The 21,111-nt window shown below is 34.3% G+C and overlaps 1 protein-coding gene across 5 annotated transcripts in view; it reads left to right on the forward strand.

Moving 5' to 3' along the window:
* mop (tyrosine-protein phosphatase non-receptor type protein myopic) overlaps positions 1–18,902 on the forward strand; it is an 80,910-nt gene extending 62,008 nt beyond the window's left edge. The window contains exons 17-19 of one of the 5 annotated variants that reach the window (XM_081761338.1): positions 5,697–6,001; positions 7,008–7,130; positions 12,199–14,506. In XM_081761338.1, the coding sequence (XP_081617464.1) occupies positions 5,697–6,001; positions 7,008–7,130; positions 12,199–12,224 (454 nt within the window). In that variant the 3' untranslated portion in view covers positions 12,225–14,506. Of the gene's footprint in view, positions 1–5,696; positions 6,002–7,007; positions 7,152–12,198; positions 14,507–14,532 lie in introns of those variants that run through there. The other 4 variants (XM_081761328.1, XM_081761312.1, XM_081761301.1 and 1 more) reach the window with 4 other exon arrangements.
* Positions 18,903–21,111: the final 2,209 nt, after the last annotated feature.

Raw genomic sequence — 21,111 nt, forward strand, 5'->3', positions numbered from 1 at the left:
AATTAGACCTAGGAAAATACGGGATAGATTCAGATAACATACAACCATGAAATTGAGTTTCGGGATAATGAAAATTTCTTACATGTGATTCCTCGATTGAACCCACTTTTCTTATGCTAATTCTCTGCCCTTGCAAAATATTAGAAGTTTGAGCATGAGCACCCATTTGCATTTGAGAAAAGGTAGACATTATTTTGTGAGGTTTGAATTGATTAGCTCGTAATAAATGCGGCGCAGAGTCGCACCCAGTAGTTTGAATTTCATTATAAGATGAAGAACTCCCTTCAGAATAATTACCTACACACTGATTTAAACAATTCAATGGTTCACATGCACCCCTTACTGGCACATGGTCCATAATTGGCAATGTGGTTTGAATTCCTATATTACAAGTACCCTCCATTTCATTTCTACGGCGGCCTTCATCCTTACCTGCACTCAATTCAGATCCTTCTACTGTACTTTCATATTCAGACATGTTCTCACTATCGTCAGAAAATTCTATAAGTAATTTCTCTCGTCGTGCCATGTTACCTTACTTTTCAATAACTTTACCCTTTTTACAAATAATTACTAAATTCTTTTTTATTTCCATGCACGCACAATGTGTAGCCCTTTACACCAAAGCTATCACAAGGCGATTGCGGCTCTGAATTTAAAATATATAATTTGTATGTAGCAATTTAGAGGTTAAAGCTCCGAAAGAAAGAAAAAAAAATGTTGCTCATACAAATTAAGTGGCGGCGGAATGAGAATTGCATGGAAATAATTTGGATATACACTATCTAAATTTAGTCCTCTATTTATTATAACTAATAACGAAATAATATACGTATAACAACAACAAGTCAAATAAGCTATATAATGAAAAATGTTCTTTGGCTGTGTTTCAATTTTTCGCATTGGTTATGTTAATTTCAATTTTAAATTTCCAATACACTAAATATAAAATGTTTTTCGTAGTAAGTTCAATTTGACAATTAATTTCACTTCCAAAATTCCTTTAAAGCAGTTCAATTGACAGCCTTTAAAGCTTATTGAAGCTAACCGATTAGCACATGTTCGCACTAGTTTCACACGAAACTTCTTAACTATCAAAATTACCTTTCTTGAGTTACAAGCACAAAGAAACATACGTAAATACATAAGACACATATACTAAGCATATTAAACATAATTGATATTAGTTATAGATATGAGGACTAAAGAAAAATATAATTTATATAGATATAACATGGCACAAAATGAAGTTAAGAATAATATGAAATTTTCTCTCCTATTTTTCTAATTGCCAAACGCATCGCCTGAAAAGTTACTTTCATTTTTAATAGCAAACCTGCTTTTCAAAGTAATGTAGTTTAGAATAATTTAGAAGCCGAAAACAACGTAAATTTATCATTATTGAGGAGAGCCTTTTTCCCACCACTATCAGCTGAAGAATTCAGAGCCGCAATGGCGATCATTCCTTCCACATCCAGGAGGAAGGTTTTGCACTTCCGAGAATCGCCACTAGAGGCGCTTGTATTAAATGCGTAACTGTCCTCATTCTATAACCTACCAAATTTCTATTATTAATTTACAATATTTTCATTTATGTGTCGATTACGTTACACACTCCTTCCTGCGCTATTACGGTAATATTTTTACGGTAATACTTTTTTTTCGGATGGGGTCTAGGCCCCATGCAAATTGTCCCTATACGAAGTTTCGTCGCAATTCTCCATATTTTTTAGGAACTTCTAATGTATGCTTATTTGCACTTTTGATATTTCGTAATCAACGATTTAGAAGGTCCGTGCCTCACTCAACTGCTTTTTTCCAGGAAAATACGAAACTCAATTATCTCATTTTACGTACTACAATATCTGTGAACAATGTAATTCAATTCGGTGCACTTCTTCTTGCCTTTGGGCCTCAAATTTCAGAATTTTGGGTGGGGGCTTTTGCCCCTTAAAACCGTTTTTCCACAGAAAAAAAAAAACACGTATTCGGTTATTTCATGTGTAGTATCAACCTGCCAAATTTTATCAAAATCGGAGTGTTACACTTCGGAAGTGTTATTTGTAAGTATTTGCTGCATAATAATGCTGGGAATCCGATACATTTCCCTCGTTTTGCAAAGCATTGTTAAAATTAAAGAGCTGTATTAAAAACGTCCCTACAGTTTAATTGGGAGCATATTCTATTTGTTCGTTGTACTACTCGTACAGTGATTGAGTGGTAGGGAGCTCCCATTACCGTTACTATTCTTGTAGATTCGGAAATGGGACTTGAAAACCACTTTGCCTTGTCTTTTGCCTAGACTAGGAAGAAGTGGAGTTACTTATGCGATAGGGTTCTGTGTACAATTAAATTAACTCTCGGCCGCTTGTACAGGTAGTACAGTTATTTATCATCTATATTGAAAACCTTTGCACTGCCATTCATACGTAGATAACCGTAGAGACAAAAACGTATCTTTCTTCCCCTCCTATGCGAATGCTATTACAGATCTAGATGGTACAGTGTCGACGTACGATTAGGCCAGAACAAGGTCAGTACAGAGTAGGGTGACAAACAAGTAGACAAACATGAGAAAGAGACCCAATGATCCTGCTTAGGCCTGATCGTACCTAGATACCGTAGTTTGTCATTTATCTACATATTAAAATGCTAGGTTTATATGTGTGTCCCCAGTCCTTTCGATAATGAGATCTCGAAAACCACAAGTGCTAGAAACATGCCGTTTTCGCTGGTCGATTCCAAAGTTTGTGTAGATTGTCCAGTTCTTATTCAAATTGTAAAAAAACCTTGTTATTGTTATATTCAACATTTTAGGGGCCGTTTTGAGCCCATAAGATTAATATTGTTGCAGGCCGAAACTATGGTATTAGGCTACCAGTAGAGAAGTTACGTATGGCGGGTTGACGGACATTGCAGGCGCTTTGCTTAAATCTGAATGGCAAAAGCTATTGCATGCTGGCAACTTCAAAGGATTCAAGAGAAGCAATGAGGCGTACTTGGACGGATATGGATTTATTAATAAAAAATATTTTCACTTGGTATCATGTTCTACAAATTTGCTACAAACTCACTCCAACATCCGTACATAGCAATTCACTTCTTTTGTAAGTCTCCTATCCTTTACTTGTGTGAATAAGGAGACATGCACAGTGAAAAGGAGATTCATGGTCATAACAGAACGAGGCGCTGAGTAGACAGTGCAGGGTCAGATAGTATGTATATAAAATCATTTCATAATCGGTAATCATAATATGCATTGAAATATCTGCTACAGTTGGAAATTATATAAACATTCAAGTAACTGCATTTTTCTGAGTGTCCGTTATTGTATTTTACTGAATTCATTTCTGCAAATTTTCCGTTTGCTGTTTTGTGTTTTTATCCCTCAAATTGAGTCGATTTATATAAAGTACCCTATTAATGGTGAGATGGCGATTTGGCGAGACGTATTTCGACTTTGGAAAATAAGTATTTCCTAGTAAAGATCTAAAAAGTTGAAGTGATACTTTTCAGTGTTAAAAGTCTTTTCAAAGCTTTGTGGTCTTTCTGCATATGGCATGAAGAAATGTACAATGGTTCTTATAGTGAAATAAAAATAAAATGGAATAGTTATTAAGCTTTTTAACATCAGCAATTTTTTCCTTTATCATGCATAAGTTTCATTACTTCATTTTTTTCACCATATTATATTTTTCATTTATAATTTTGGCCAATGATGCTCGTTGTTCAAGACGTATGGAATGATTATTAGATATGGACCAATTGATAAGTTAATGTTGTTTAGTAAGTCACAATAGGCCAGTCAGGATATAATGTACAGTTGCTAAGAAATTAAGCCTCACCAGATCCCGTATAAACGCTCATGGACGTGTGTTTGTTTATCAGAGCATAATTTTTTCCTAGTAGGAGAATAATATCTAGAAACTTAGTGATACGTACATAGCCAGTTGTATAAATAGGTTCTCTGAATCTTCCCAAAAGAAAACTTTCTTATCTTATCAACCAGATTGCGTTCTATATTCTTTTCCTCTATTTCTTTTCTTTACTTCATGCTTTTTCTTTGATCATTAAAACTAGCCGATGTTCATTGAAAACATGATTGTCACTTCGTTAGATGTTAAAAATAATATGAAAGATAATCCTTTCTCATTGAACTGAACAGGATGAAATACAGACTTTTCTTGATGAAAGGGAAATCTTTCTCATTTGACTGAACGGAATGGAATGGAATGCAGATACAGAGAAGACATATCATTTGACTAGGTAGTGTCAAAATAATATATTCTGTCTGATACAAGATCATCCAAATCGTCTTCAGGCTTCTGTGGATAGTAGATATACTTATTTCTGGTTCAAGTAGAGTTTCTGATTTTGAAGCATTTTTAATGTAAAATGCTTTCTGAATTAGAAGTACAGGTAAAACTATGATTGTCCGAAGTCTAGTTTCAAATATCGTAAAGACATTAAATCCAGTCCTAGTCTGTTGACTTCTTAATTGAAATGTAAGGGTGCCTCAAGTTGAAAGGCATACTGGGACTTTTTTATTTATTTATTTATTGTTCCTGTGGCCGAGTCGATTACATGATGCGAGTGAATGTAAAAGTTTCTCTGTAGAAAGCAGTGGGGCTCACTTTTTTTTTTTTTTTTTTTTTTTTTTTTTTTTTTTTTAATATACCTGCACATGAATTTCAGCTTGTCCATGTGTGGCAGCATAAATATTCTTTCGTGTGTTTTAATGTGTCGTATTCGTAATATCTATTCGTGAATGCCTTTATTATTTAGGCTAAAGGATGCGTTGCTAGAAACTCAATATCGACTTTATTAAATATTCTATTAATAAATTTATAATACGTATTTCTGTTTAAAAAAATATATGTATTGCTTACGTATATAATAATACGGTTTGGTTTAAGGGCAAGAAGTGAAGGAAAATCGTAAATCGATTGCTTTTTGACTTCGAATTTTTTTAATGCAATTTAAGTACTGTCGTCCCTGTGGTGGTGGTGGTGGTGGTGGTGGTGGTGGTGGTGGTGGTGGTGGTGGTGGTGGTGGTGGTGGTGGTGGTGGTTATTATTATTATTATTATTATTATTATTATTATTATTATTATTATTCCTTTCAAATAAATGGAATAATTAGAATAGGCAAACCAAACGTTAATATACAGATGTCGGTGAATTCATCAGAGTTACTGGGAAAGAAGTGTTTTGTAAGGAATACTACTTTTGAATGTCTTTGTACGAATGGTATTTTTATATCTTGGTCATCCTTAGTCGGTTGTTGACCAATTTGTTCCATATGATACGATAGAATAGTGAAAAATATGAGAAACGAAACTGTAATTTAACATTTAGAGCGGAACTCATACAGGACATAACTTGACAGAAGAACTAGAATCTAGTTTCCGGCGTTAGATCTTTAAGACGTTAAATTAACATGCTCTACCCACATTTATGAATTAAAAATTAGAAAATCATTTATGTTTTATGGCTTTAGCTGGAATTCTATTTGAAATTTGTCTTACTTTTAAATAACTTTGGTTTACTTTTGTATTTAAAGACAGTACTTCTCAAGTGCTGAGTAAAGAAAATGCTTTAAAAGGCGTTGATTGATTTCCTTATTTTTTATTCATTTTTTGGTCTAGTACTATATTCAGTTCTCCTTGTTAATATTCGTGTTCTTTTGTTTTGCAGTTCGTTTCCAGCATCACCTGGACCATTTTTGAGTTTCGTATCTGAAGCGCTAAATTTCAGTCTGCAACAGCGAAATTCATCCCATCCACTTGTAGTTCACTGTTTATCTGGAGTAGGTCGCACTGGACTTTTTTGCCTTGTGTTAGCAGCAATAGCGGAAATCAACGCAGGACACGGTATAATCGACATTGTTCAAACAACAGTACTGATGAGTCAACAACGAAAAGGTTCGCTGCGTGATAGAGAACATTTGAAATTTGCCTATCAAACTGTTTTGTATTATGCCCAGGATTTATTAATGAAAAGTGAGTATTAATAAAGAATTGCAAAAAGACCATTCATAACTTTGATATATATATATTATTCTAAGAAAATAATTATTCTTTCTCAAATACTTATTCGAGTTATTTTGCTGAAAATTTTAAAATTCATTTTCTTCTTTGAATTGAACGGAAATTTTAAACTCACTTGCGTATTACGAACGAAATAATAATAAACCAAACTTCCATGTTTATTTAAATCATACAAAATGAAACAGAAAAATAGTCCGAAAATAAATGTTCAAGGTTACATGAATCTTACTTAGGTCTTTATGTTCCTATCTGTGTTTGAGTTTTAATGGATCAATGTAATCATTATGTGAATATTTTATTCTATATAGAAATAGTATCAAGTGATTGTTATATTTCAATCACTTGCAAGTCCAGGCAATACAGCAGATCAATGGTAGAATATTCACCTTAGATGCAAGAAATCCCTGGTTCCATCTGAGGCTATGTGAGCTTATGGTGGACAGCATCGTATCTGTGGGTTTTCTCGGGGTTCTCCCGTTTCCTCCCATATTCTCATTCCAGTTCTTTCATAATCATTCCTGCAGGACTTTCCTTTAACCTGCAGGACATAATAGTAAATAAGAGACGTTAAATCAGTTTTTTAAAATACTTATATATATATAAAATTCAGCATTTTAGAATTAAAACTTACTTTCCCGTACAGATATGCTAGTTATGAATTTATTTCCACTATAAGGTTGAAATTTCTGAAACAAGATTTGGAAACAGCTCATCAGAAGTTTGCAATATTACAGTATGAACTACCTAGTTAAGTAGTGCTTCAGCAGGCAAAATAATTGTATATTTTGTCGAAAGTAATACTTTACAATAAGAAGGAAGTGTCTTCTACCAGCTACACTTCTAATAAGTATTGTAAGAACTATAATTAATATACCAGTTTGTTTAGTTTTTAGTTTCGTTTTGTTCTTTTCTCACTAAAGGAAAAAAACGAAGTTTCATAAGTATTTCTTGTGTACAGGAGGGATATTGACCAGTCGTTCAACTTTTGAAGACAAGATTGCTCGTGGCGGAAAATCTCATACACGGCATCCATCTGAGGATTTCCTACTTGGACCTGTGGGTCTAAGCCAACTTCAGTCTGGTATTGAAAAAATGGGGTTAGGTATTTTCAGTTAATATCTTAGTGCATGCTAGTTCGTAGTTTCGTCTCCTTTTTTATGATAGTTGTAGTAAGTAGTTGTTAATTAGATACGAAGAGAATTGATCTTATATCGTTGGTAGTGGACCGTAATTATTAGATATTTTAGCCGCCGTATGTTAGTTTCATTAGACAGCTTGTCAAAACCGAAAATACAGACACTGAGTACCCCAAAAATAGTGTGCAATTGGTAGATAAGTATACAGAATGTAGTGATAGGGTAATGGTAAACGATACAAACTAACATAAAGTAGTTGTCAGTATTAAAATTAAGATGTTAAACCCTGTTGTTTGACACAGCTTTCTGTATGCATCAGTGTCCATAAATGTTTCTGTTACGACTCCTTTATATTATGTACAATTCGGGGAATTCTGCCCTAAACTTTATATTTCGCTACGCCTCAGAAAAAGAAGTCAATTTGCGTAAGGTCAGGTGAACTAAGCGACCAGTCATTACAGTGACCTCGTCCAATCCAGTGCTGATAATTTTGAGTTATTACACTATCACATCTTGCAGCTAGTTTAGGTAATTGTTACACTAACAGTTCCATCATCGTATCCCCTCAGCATTTTCAGTTTTTACTACTAATGAACTATTGTATATTTGCTTTTTGGTCAGCCGGTTTGAAGATTGTCCTAAAATAGACCTAGATCACTACCTACTCAATTCTTGAATTTTGGTCTGATTGATTGTTTCACATTTCTTGACATTCTTGAAATCAAAACGAATTTATTTACATAAAAAATACAAGTACAGTTCCGATTACCCTTTATAAATCAGTAATAATATTCTGAATGTGTATTAGGGGCCGCGGTGGCTCAGTGGTAGAGCGTTCACCTATGGTGCATGGGGTCCTGGGTTCAAACCTTGCTCCCGCCAAGTAAACTTTGCGGTGGACAAGCACCGTATGCGTGGGTTTCCTCGGGGTTCTCCTTTTCCTCCCATTTCCTTCATTCCACCAATTCATTCATTTCTTATAATCACCGTCCCCTTTAGCCTAACTGGCATAATCGTGGGACGTAAAACTCAAACATTGATCAGCTTGAGATTTTGGGATTTTTTAATGTATTGATCAGCAGGAGCAGATTTTAATATAGGTCACGTTCCCACCCATTATCTAAAAAGAAGTGGAATTGCAACAATAATATACAAATACATTAAGTGACATAATTTCTAAATGTTCGTTTTTATACACTACAACAAAGTCGAGCTGTATTTGGGAGTGGAACTGAAGAAACAGTGGTTATGCACGTTCATGGATTAGACTTAACTTGGCGACAGAGCAGTAGCTGGATTCTAGCTTTAGACTTCCAGTCTCATTGCTTTAACATTATCTCTACCTTCAGATCTGCGGGAGATGAGGGAACGTAAGGGCTGATTCTATGGAGAATGGCACGATAATGTCGAGACCTGACGCATTTGGCGCTGTATGATGTCTGGTAAAACAGAGTAAAACCTTGTAGAGCTAAGAACTAGGGTTAAAGTAACTTCCTTTTAGTGACCTTTGGTCTCTCACAATAGTTGAATTCGCCCGGCAGATGGCATTAATGTTATGTAAGCTGTTTGTCCAAAAATACAATCCACATGACTTAATAGATAATAAAAGTATGTGTAAAAAGTGAGAATAGATGTGCAGCTGTCCTGTGGGCTGTAGGAGCTGCACTTTTTTCTTTCCTACATTTTATTCATGAAGATGACACGTGGAATAAAACTCGCACAAAAATCTTGAAACTTTGTAGTGGGGAAACATGCATAGTTTGGCACAAGTAGGCTTAAGGAGACAGTGATTATTAGAATGAATGAAATGGTAGAATAAAGAAAGTGGGATAAAATGGGAAAACTCCGAGAAAACCTACCCACACAGTGTTTGTCTACCACAAAGCCCACTTGGGGCAAGCTTGTTTCCAACGATATATACCTCACGCACCAGATATGAGAGACATAATTCAAATTACTCAGTAATTTGAATTATGACAGTGTTTTGAAAGACGATTTGAAAAGTTCAAGCACTTCCAAAGGTACAATACAACTATTCAAAATTAACGTCTGGATGAAAGTTTGTCTCATTGTATAAAGCATATTGTATCCAAAATAGGTAAGGTAATGAAACAACAGATAATTAATTCAAAACTTAGCAAATTTTGATATATCGATATATCAATTAATTTCCATATATCAAATCGAGGAAGAAAGATTCGAAAGATTCTGGGGTTATTTTGCAGTCTCCGACAGGACTGTTCGTGGTTTAGTGGCAACAGTTCTAGAGCAATCAAATATGATTAGTGTTGTTAATGATGGTTTCAGTTTTCAGGTCATTGTGTGCCTCAAGGGCCACGGTGGCTCAGTGGTAGAACCTTCACCTCTGGTGCATGGAGTCCTTAGTTCGATCCCAGCTCGCGCTAAGTGAGCTTTGGTGGACAAACATCGTGTGCGTGTCTTTTCTCGAAGTTCTCCCGTTTCCTCACACTTTCTTCTTTCCACCATTTAATTAATTTCTCATCATCGTCGTCTCCTTTAGCCTAGTCGGCATAATCGTGGGAGGTAAAACTGAAAGATTTCATTCCATTTCATTTTCATTTGTGTGCCTTATAGGTTAAAGCTATTTTTAGTTTATAAGTTTCATGAATAACCTTTACTAACCCTCTGAGAGCGAATTTCAGATAACTTTGAAAATATATAAGAGAATAAATGGTCCAAAATTGCGAACTAGATTAAAATTATTGTATAATCGAAAAATGATGCCCGTTCTAGAATTTTTCCATTGTAATAATATGTTGTGATCATTCTCAAGGTGCGTGATGGTGTTAATAATTGTCCAATGAGGACTAAGGAAGGTGAACTATTCTTCTTTACGCTTATCGATGGTCAATTTCATAGCTAAATGCTCTGCCAATACTGTCATTGTAGTAAGGCATAGTACTTCATTAATTGTGTAGTAGAGGAATTTATCACGGCTAAAAATAGAAGACTAGTAAGGGTACACGAAAAGCAACAGATAACCTTTCTTTAAATAATCTCTACCATTATCCTAAAATATCCTACCATTATAGATATTTTGGATGTGCCGTACCCGTTTTAAACTCCACGAGCCGCCACTGCTAAATATTGTCTCGAAATATTTCGGTGTTGAGACATTTTTTCCCGTATATTTTAGGAGTATTTTATCAGCAAGAACTAACCAGTTCCTTTTGTGGACGTGGAAGGTAATCAGGTTCTGTATGTTATTACACAGGTATTTTTAGACGTTAGTAGACATATGTGGACACTCAACTTAGAAATCCTCTTAGGATTTTCTTTGTGTTGATATTACCAGTCTTTTTCGTATGTCTTTTCTTTTTCTTTCCTATTATCTAAGTATAATCTATTGACGTTAGCAAATTTTAATTTTGTTAGTGTTATTCATTTACCCATCTGCGCTAGAATTCCTTTGTTCGTACTAGGAAGTCAATTAGAGTGTAACATGATAATCCACAGTATAATATAATAGTTGGTAAAGGTATATCGTAGATTTAGTAAATAACGCTGTGCAAGTAATACACCAAAAATAATTTAATGTAGTATTATATTACAATGACTTATTTATTTGATATTGGTTGATGACATACAGATACTATTATTTATATAAAGGTCACTAGAAATCACTATCAAGAATTGAAATTTGGAAGACAATGAAAACAATAGAAAAAGAAACACGTAAGGATTTTCTATTCAGCCATTAATAAGGTATATTCTGGTACATGATTGCTTTTAACTGACAAAGTGTCATTTGTAAGAAAGAAAGATAGAAAAAAAGAAAGAAGAATTTAAAAAAGTGCATGTTTGAATAGTTCAAAATGCTGAAGCATTTCTTTGTTAACATTTAATCATGAGATGGACATACACTTCCCCTTTGGATAAACGTCGAAGTGCATCTAAAATTATTTGACTCTTGAAAGGAAGCTTCTGCTCGTTCTTGCTTGTAATATATTCTGTGTAGGAGATTCGAGAATGATTAGATTACCCAGGAACAGTTTTAACGTAGAAGACATACTGATAATAAAATTTAGAATGTTATATTAGTAATGAAACGAAAGCAGCAGCTCCGATTACATTTTACAGTCCTTGCTTATAGTTAAAAGAGAAATCACAAAATAAATATTTTAAAGTTCTTATAGAATTGAGGTGCAATATGTAAAACATTTGTATTTATCATTCTTGTTCTTCGAACCAATTCGTGGCTTACATATTTTTTTATTCCAGCTTAAAGAAAAGTAATTTCAAAGCAAGAAAGATGAATATATTCTAATTCATTTCTGAAGTTTTTGCTTACTTGTCTATTCCAGTTCGCTAAAAGCTTTCATTATGAACAGGAGTTTTTTTTGGGGAGATTGGGGTGAATATGTGTTCGTGATAAATCAATGAGGCAAATATTTTCAATCAGAAAAAGGCCCATAAACAAATAATACTATTATTTCTCAAATAGATTGTATAAGCACAACACGAACACTTACAAGACCTGTAACACACTTAACAATACGACTATCATGTCACCATTAACACTCAACAACTGCACTGAAAAAACTACTCCACATACAGGCGTTAGGGAAAAATATATTACTTTCACCTACCCGAACAAAAACAGTTTTAATTATACATATTTCGATAGATAGCATAAAATCCCAAACCAATAAGGAAAGCGGGAGTCATGATTCAACAACGTTGTGGGAATTTTAGAGGGGAGCGAAAAAAGAAGAAAAAAAAAAAAAGATTAAAATACTTTAAACCAGTTCGCAACTAATTAGTATAAAATTGCATAATTCACGCAAGAAAAACACTTTCCAATCATAGCCGCACGTGGTAGGGAATTACAGATGAAAGTCTTCGAGTAAGTTTAGAACAGTTTTTTTTTCTGCTATGAATAATAACCTATTATATGTGTAATTTAACCGGTGGAGTAAATATTGTAATTATACAGCATCTTGATTTAGAAATAGTGTCATCTACATGTCGAAAATATCTTGTATGTTGTAGGGATGGTTCACTGCTGTGTTGACTAGTAAAGGTGACAACCAACTTGTCATGGCGAGGCCGTCAGTTTATTAATAGAATTTCCCTTTCAAACTGTAAGAAAATTTGTAATGTTGTTTTTAAATCGGTAAATAAATATTTCTATTCTAGAAAATAAATTGGTTTTTTGATGTCACTAAAACATAAGAGAAAAAAGCATCAATTTAAGGAAACGGAACGGGTATTATTCCAATTGTAAATCATAACTAACACTTAATAAAGTAATGGTTTTAAAGTACGAAATCACACCTACCATAGTTCTCCCCCAAAATTTTAAAACGTCAGCATAACTGATAAGTAATAATGATCATTCTACTTGGATTTCTGTAGTTCCTGAATATTGTTTGTATTTCCGAGCTTTTGGCTCTCCCCTGGAGTCTCGGTCACTGAGGATAAAAACAGGAAGAAGAAAAATGAAACATTAGAGAATAAAGAGGAACGGACTTACTAAGGGAAGAGCGGTGCTGGGAAATACTTTGTCAAGTTCAGCGATCACACATCAAATGATGCTGATGTAAGCTGCAATATGGCAAAGTCGATTTTTGCGCTCTTTTGTTCTTTAGTTAGAGATTGCCAGCTCGTGCTGTTGCTTTCGTTGCTATACTAATGCTGTGCGAATTTTGTAATTACTGCTAATCATTCATCACTTAACCATCCCTTGTCGCCACTTAACCCACCTCTTTTGAATTCCTAATATGCTCCTCGACACGGACCTTTAGAATTTTTTTTTTTTTTTTTTTTTTTTGTTTTGTTTTGTTTTGCTTATGTAACTCGCATCCCAACCGCATTTTAATTCGTGAATACACGATTTTTCATTGAGATCCGTATAATAACTCTTAAATTGGGTAATATTCTTTTATAATGTTTTGGGAGAGTTTTAAAAGCCGAACGGAAACCTTATTGCGTATAGATTTTATTCAATGCAGTTTTCAATCTGGGAAAAATAGGCAGTCCCACTCATTTTATGTCTTTCATGTCGGTTTCAATTCTATCGGAACGTAAAATCCCTTTTAACCCTGATTATACCAGTTAATTAATAATGGGACTAGATACTCATTCATACTTCCTAATTTCAATAAATGGTCAACCTGTATCTGTAAGTCTGTTTTTAGAGAAGTAAGTCGAATGACACGAAAAAAGAAACTCTTCCAAATATTTGCTTTGGTACCTTTAGAATGAACAGATTAATTAGGTATGTGCTGAAGGTTTTTGGTGGACACTAGTAATGAATTTACTGTTATATCGTCCTCTATGATCTAAATAAATAAGTCTACCTTGCTTTTCTTTAACTGTAAATTTCAAATTACTATGGATACAATTCAATTTCTTTAGTAAAAACTGTAACTGTGCAAGGAAAATGCGTCGTCCATATATCTGTAATAGCGTACGGTACTCAGTATCCGTTCTTTCAGAATCTTATTTTCAATCGAATGAAGTATCCAATTAGTCAGCAATAGTGATAATGGGTTCGCCATAGCTAGACGCAGTGCTGTATGTGGGAAATGTAATCAAAGGAATTATTGTATAGATATCATATGGGCTGAAAAAAAATGTATCTTTTTGTCGCACACTAGGCATAGGAATTTTTCCGCCTCTTCTTTTCTCTTGTATCTAACAACGAATTTACATTTATTAATAATAATAAATTTCACTAAGAATCGTACCTTCGCATTACATTCGAAACAATAATAATAACAGCAACAAATTAACTCATAAAAGCTTATGGCCGACTGAACAACTTTCCGTTGGGCGATGTATGACAGGACAATTACCCGTATCATTTGGCTCAAATCAGTTAGTTCTACCGAATGATATACGTTTAATTTTTGGATATTTGTGTTAAACGCTAATAACATTGAATAATTATATTTCTTGTTATATTCCTAATTATAATTATATTATACCGGTCTTAACCATAAATCATTTAACTAAAAGTTGTCTAGTGCGTGGGGTCTCTGGTTCGATCCCAGCTTTCCCCAGGTGGGCGTCGTGGTGGACAAACAACATGTGCTTGGGATTTCCCGGGTTCTCCAGTTTCCTCCTCCTTTCTTCATTCACCATTATTATCCATCTCACTCACCGTCTCCCGTAGCCTTGGTCCATAATTGTGGGACGTTAAAAAAAAAAAAAAAAAAATGGAGATGTGTTCAGCCTAATCCATCATGGCCTGTGACCCCGGAGAGTTTAGCTTTTAGTTTATTACTATAACCAGACTAGACTTGTTTACTTTTCAATGTGTTATATATGTTATGTACTACGTTCTCCTGTATTTAGAAGTTGTTTTCCTTGTTTTTACAGGAACAAACAACAGTGATAAAATGGAAGTTCCACAAAAAGAAAGACATCCCAGTGATAGTTCGCGAGTGTCCTCAGAGGGAAGTAGTGTTCCACCGGAAGAGAGTAGAAGTTGTTCACCTCAGAAGGCAAGTTCCTCTCATAGCACTCCGTCACGCAAAGCGAAAAACAACACTGGTATAAGTTTTTCAACGAGTCTCCCGGAACTTAATCCTTCAAACTCTTTGCTCAGTACATTTGATCCTGTGAACTTTGATTTAGACTTGAGTAGCGATACTTCGGCGAAAAAACATTCGAAGATAAACTTTACGAGTAAAGGAACTTTAGAAACTAGCAGAGACCCTAATGATCCTCTTAGCCAATTAGATCCATTGTGGTCGCTGAAAAAAGAAGCTGGTGATACGAAAAATCAACAAGAATAGTGAAATACAGCTTCACTTTGTATTATTGTAGTTCCACTGTTGAAAATATGTGATATTTTTAAGCTTTCAGTTTATTTTTTTCCCCATATCTTCATTTTTATAAATTCAAGCCTGAGTATTGAAACGTACACTTATTATGATGTCCGAAGAAATTGTTTTTTAATAAGTGCTTTGATACGTGAAGTTGTACTGTATACACCAGTAAATAGCATTGTTAATATTATATGTTTATATAGATGATGATGTCTATAATTGTATCAGAAAAGTACATACAGGAAGAGGAAGAAAGAATCCATATAATTAAGCGTAATTTTTAAGGTAGAATTAGCGGAGTTATTTGTATCGATGAATAGGAATTATTAGCATTATTATTCGAGTGCAATATGTTAATTAAGTTGTTAATTAAGAGATTTTGTTTAAGCACGAAACTATTTAATTTCACAGTTGAACAATTTTATTTATTAGCTCATCTTCTATTTGTGCAGTGGATACGTGCAGTACGATTGATAGGTAAAGTGTGTTAGTTAAATTTTCTTAGTGTACGAAGTTTCTCCACTGAGCACAGTACAGAGTTTGGCCGTACTTCAGTTTACCAATTGGTAACCGTTCGCGTTTAATATGCGTTCCAAATTTATATCAGTTATGCTGACACTTGTGTAAGAGATAGGTTGAAGCTGGAGAAATATTGAAAATAATATAGAAACTGTAGTAGAAAAAGATGTTATATTATGGAGACGTTTCTACTACCATCAGGGAATGTAATTTTAGGTTTCACCTTTTTATGGATAGTTTCAATCGAAATTTGTTTTAGATAATAATAATTTCAACAAAATAGTAGATCTTAGTCTAATGAAAGGTAAGATATTAAAGAAATGTATTTATCTCCTTTAAATTCATATCGAAACTGAAGTTACACGGCTTAAAGCTGAAAGAACCAACACCTCGTAGGAAATAAACTTATCTTTAAAATGAAAGTTGGAGTGAAGGACACGTGTGTATGAAATGGAAATATAAGTGAAAATAAACGTTTTTTTTTTTTCTGTGTGTTCTAAAGAATACAGTGGAATAATATCTACTTGTGTAGATCAGTGGACGAAGGATTTCTTATTCAACTTTAAATAATTAACAGATTATAGAGTGAATACTAAAATGTGTACCTGTTCAGCAAAATTTACATTCTATTGTAAGTACTATAGTAGTATATAACTATTGTAAAAAGGAACTTGTTAATCATAGGATAAAATTGCATTATAAGGATTGCCGTATTAAGAAATTGTCAAAAGAAAGAAAAAATCTGGAGAACAGAACATTAGTTGGGTCCCTTGTGTAATGGTAATTGTGTAAGTTGTAAAGAATTGTTAGGACTTCAAATTTGGTTCATACACAATTTTGTATTGTATTGTTTTTCTTGGAATTAAGATAGTTTGATTTTCGTGGTTGGGTGGTGAAAAGTTATTAATAAATTGTCTAGTGTGTTAAAAAAAAATTCTTTAAGATAAATGTATTGAACTTCGTTCAGTATCCTAAATACTTTTTTTAATCTCTTCAAAAATTTCATGAATTGCTTGTTAAATACTTTCTTTATATTTATTTAAATATGGAATTCGAAAGTATTACTCGAATATATAGTTGTACTTCTATGTTATAAAAGTACCAAAAGTATCAATGAATATATGAGAATGGGTTTACAAAATGTTGTGTTAAGTAAGAAATATTTAACTCTATTTATAATGAATTGCGAACACGTTTTCTAATAAGTGCTAAGGTAAATCCTGTATGAGTTGATTAGCAAATATGATATGTTGATGACTGTTCGTTGAAAACTGAAATAGTAATAGTAATGTAATTATTATTCATTACCACCGGTAAAGAACTAGAAGAGGTCTTTCCCCTGTGATTGCAGAGCAGGGAGGTTTGGAGTAAAAACAGAAATCATTGGTGCAACAATTTATGTAACAACCGAGCAAGGAGTATGGAGAGACAGCTCACAGTCCATAAGTTTATATGAGAAATTACGGCAGAATGCTGTACCGTATGTTATGTCAAGACAGTGACATAACATGACCTGTTGGACCCATTGAATGCAGATGATTTAATATTACCTGTCAAACAGTATGGGACCAAAGGTGTGTATGCGAGCTGTGGTTTTTCTTGGAAAATATCTCCGATCATGCTGAACGGGTAGCAATTCGAGGAGTCATGTATGTTAGGAAGCTATCTGAGGCCAGCAAAGCGAAACAAGAGGCACGTAGAACAGGCGAATAAGAAAGTAGAGAGACAGAGAAGAGTTTAAGCGTTCTTGATGTTAATAAAATTGTAAATTATTATTCATTAAAATAATCGAAATCGGGATACCGCAGCATACAATGTAGCCAATATTACACAGCACGTGACTCCTGTGCATATAAATACCTTTTATTTCAATTGCTGTATGTACAACAAATCAGATAGTATTAATCATCATTGATCTTGTGTATTTGCGATAATTAATACGGCTTACAAACATGTACCTATACACAGAAAATATGCGAAGAACATATTGTACTTTAAAATATCCTATACAATAATTATAGCTCACCAATATGAAATGGAATACAGTCTTTTGGTGTCCAGTAACCAAAATGCTGTATACTTCTAAAATCGATAACATAGATTATGAATTAAATTAGGCAGTACGAGTATGATGTTATAAAAGGATGAGTTGGGAGCTGTATTCTCTATTTAAAAAGAGTCGATTTTGTCAGCTACTGAACTTAGGAGATTACATGAGTGACTTTGTCGTTATTTAAGTGGAAGTTGAGTCGGCCAAACCAGCCCGAACAACTACTGATTTCCAACAGAAGCGTAAATTGTTCACCGAATTTCTTAGAGTAGTTGCTTTTGACAGTTTATTGTCGGAAATGACTGACACAAATAAGGTTGTCTGTAGGTAGATTTTCTTTTCTTTTTATAAAAGCTATGTGAATAGATATATCTTGCAAATGGCAGCTAATTTGAGGTAATGCCCAGTAATAATTTCTGAAATGTGTCAACTGTATTTATCAGCCATGAGTATGTATTCTATACAAGTATTTCTTTCTTTCCTCTTCCTAATATTGTGTGATATTTGTAATTCTTTATATATAAATATATGTTCTACGTTGTATGTATAAAAAAACGATATTTTTAATAGGTAAAAATTGATTCTTACAAATATATCTAAATACGAAAGTAGCTAAGTGGTAGATCGAAATATTAATTTCACATGGGAACAAGTTAATCGTAAATTATTTACTCCATTACATGGTAATATTATTATCCCTGTATTTGAATCGTTATTCTGTCGACATTGCGTATTGTTGTATATAGTTTTTAAGTTTCCTAAGACTGCTATTTGAGAGTGAAGATAAATGCTTGAAGTATTTATTTGTAAAAGTACTTCAGATACTACTTGCAAAACGAATATACATACTATATGCATAGAATGAATATTTTTAAAAATCTCACAAATTACGTTATTTTGTTCTTTATAGCAACCTTATCCAAAATTTAGTGAGATTATTTGTCCCTTTTTCACTATACGTACTTATTTATATTGTTTTGATTAAATGTGTGAGGACCTTGAGGGATGGGTATTAACAGCATATTGGAGGAAGAATTTGAGTCTGACAAATAATGGAAATTACTAATAACACTTGAGTACCTATTCTGGAAAGAAAACGAATATAATGTATATTCACTTTCTGTTCAGAATTTCTATACCATTATCGATAGCTAAGAGCTCATCAAAAATTGACATATATTCTTCTTTAAGTTATACTTACTATAAGTCAATTCCTTAAAACATGCCATCTACTGTTGTGAATATAGAAAGCTTTTGGATATGAGTATTGTATCAACATGGGAAGTAAGTGTTCATTTTTTAAACATGATTGGGTTGATATTCAAAAATTGTACTGAAAATAAAGTATTTTAAAATAACAGTAAATAAAAATTCTCATACGGTAAAACATCAAAAAGAGGCACCAATTAGTAATATATTAAAATAACTTCTCTTTCATACTTCTGGAAATAACTTATTTTAATATTTTTAAAACTATTCTAATGAACTAAGGGATGTCTAAGGATGGATATACCACTATACTTTCGAAAATATGACAAATGGCGAAGCTCAAATGTTTCCGGTGTACAATCGCGTCATCAAAAGTAATCTGCTGCACAGAAATATTTTCAGGTGTAACTTCCTACTGTCTAAATAGATCTAAATAATAATTGCGGATAGTAATTGGATGTTACGTAAATGGAAATTTATATCAAGAAATATTTCTGTATACCGAAAATACCTGTATTCAGACAAGTTATATTGAAGAGCGGATAGAAGAATTACTATTGTATATATTATAGTGTATTTCACTGTGGATAAGAAAAAAGCATAATAATTTATATTTGTACTAACCTACTCCCAAGTGTTAACGGGGGACCTGTTTTAGCTTGTTCCTTGTGTGTACAAGGTGGTTACAATTAAGGTGATGCTATTCACGTCGGTCCAGCGCGGGCTGTAATCAACGTATTACATTGAAATTTGATAAATATTCTAATGGGACCATGCGAAGCGAGTTACGCTGCAAAAACTATTAGTTCCACTTTCCGCTACCAGGTAAAAATGTGGCGCTGCGCAGGCCGTAACACACGCGAGATCTCTCTTCATATACACGATCGCGTGAGGAGTTACGTGGCTATTGATAAGAGAGACGTGCACTGTTAGTGAAGTTGGTCTTTCAGAACGAGAGCAATTACAGTGCAGCATTGAAGGAAAATCGGCACCTGAAAGGAATAAGAACAGGACCGCTATCAAGAAATGGCTTAAAGAAGACAGTACTAAAATTCAAAACAAAGGGTGAGTTACGTGTGTCTCCAAAAAATAGGAAGAAGACCCATTCCAACGGAAGTTGTTAACGAGGTTTTGTGGCTGTTGTGGACCATGCAGCACATATTCCATATTCTGCTACCAGTGCTCTGGCGGTGTTATGGGAATTGGCCATTTCATGGTCAACAGTGAGGAAAGTTCTTAGGGCCATTTTATATTTGTATCCTTACAGGATTAACACAGTATAGCAACTGAAACCCCAATATCCGCCGCAACGCCTTGAATTTGCCCTTCTGTTTTTTGTGCGGATGGAAGTGGATGACACGTGGCGTGGGGTACCCTGTGGATAGATAAGGAACGTTTTACACTAGAAGGGGTAGTGAACACGTAAAACTATCGGGTATGGGGCTGGGATTATCCGTATGTTGTGCAGGAACAGCCATTACATTCTGTGTACGTAACTGTGTGGTGTGGATTTACGGGACAGTTCATTATTGGCCTGTTCTTCTTTGAGGAGATGACACCCCAAGGAATTGCCACCTGTACCGTGACATCGGCACGTTATAGGGGCCTTTTAGTGCGATATGTAATTCATGTGTTACAGGCACGAAATTGTTTGGAAACGACTGTTTTCATGCAAGACTGGACAACACCGCACATAGGTTGCCACGTGAAAGATCTGCTTCGTGAAACCATCACTGCTGATCACATCATCTCCCGGGGCTTCTAAATGTGTGGCTAGCAAGATCCCCGATCTAAATCCGTATGACTTTGGCTGTGGGGATATCTGAAACCCTGGGCCTACCGGGGAAATATCTAGTCGCTGGCGGATCTCAAGGACAGCACAAGGTGACATGTCGCAACAATTCCGCTGAAGCTGCTGCGAGCAACTGTTGTCCACGTCATTTTGCGGATGCAACATGTCGATGTGTCTGTTGGCTGTATGGAGTATGTTATGTAAATTGGTCATTGTAACCACAATGCTAATAAAGTTATTCCTATTGCACCTTTTGTTACCATTAAATGGAAATAAAGTGTTACCTGTCGTTACCTTATTGTTTCTAATGTTGTTCTCTTGCACCATTTCGTACAATCATCTGCCGTTCACCTTGTTTGCGTTACATTTGGTAGGCCTTTATTTGACCTCTTCGGCCTACATAATCATTTTATCCATACATTCAGAACCATTTCCACGTGCGTATCATCTGTAAAGCGTTATATTTTCCCCCTGATGGTGGAAAGTGGAATTAATATTTTTCCAGTTTAATTCGCTTCCGCATGGTCTCATTAGCAAATTTACAAAATTTCAATGTA

Source organism: Thermobia domestica, chromosome 1, assembly GCF_964235325.1.
Source record: "Thermobia domestica chromosome 1, izTheDome1.hap1.1, whole genome shotgun sequence".
In the NCBI taxonomy this organism is placed as follows: Eukaryota; Metazoa; Arthropoda; class Insecta; order Zygentoma; family Lepismatidae; genus Thermobia; species Thermobia domestica.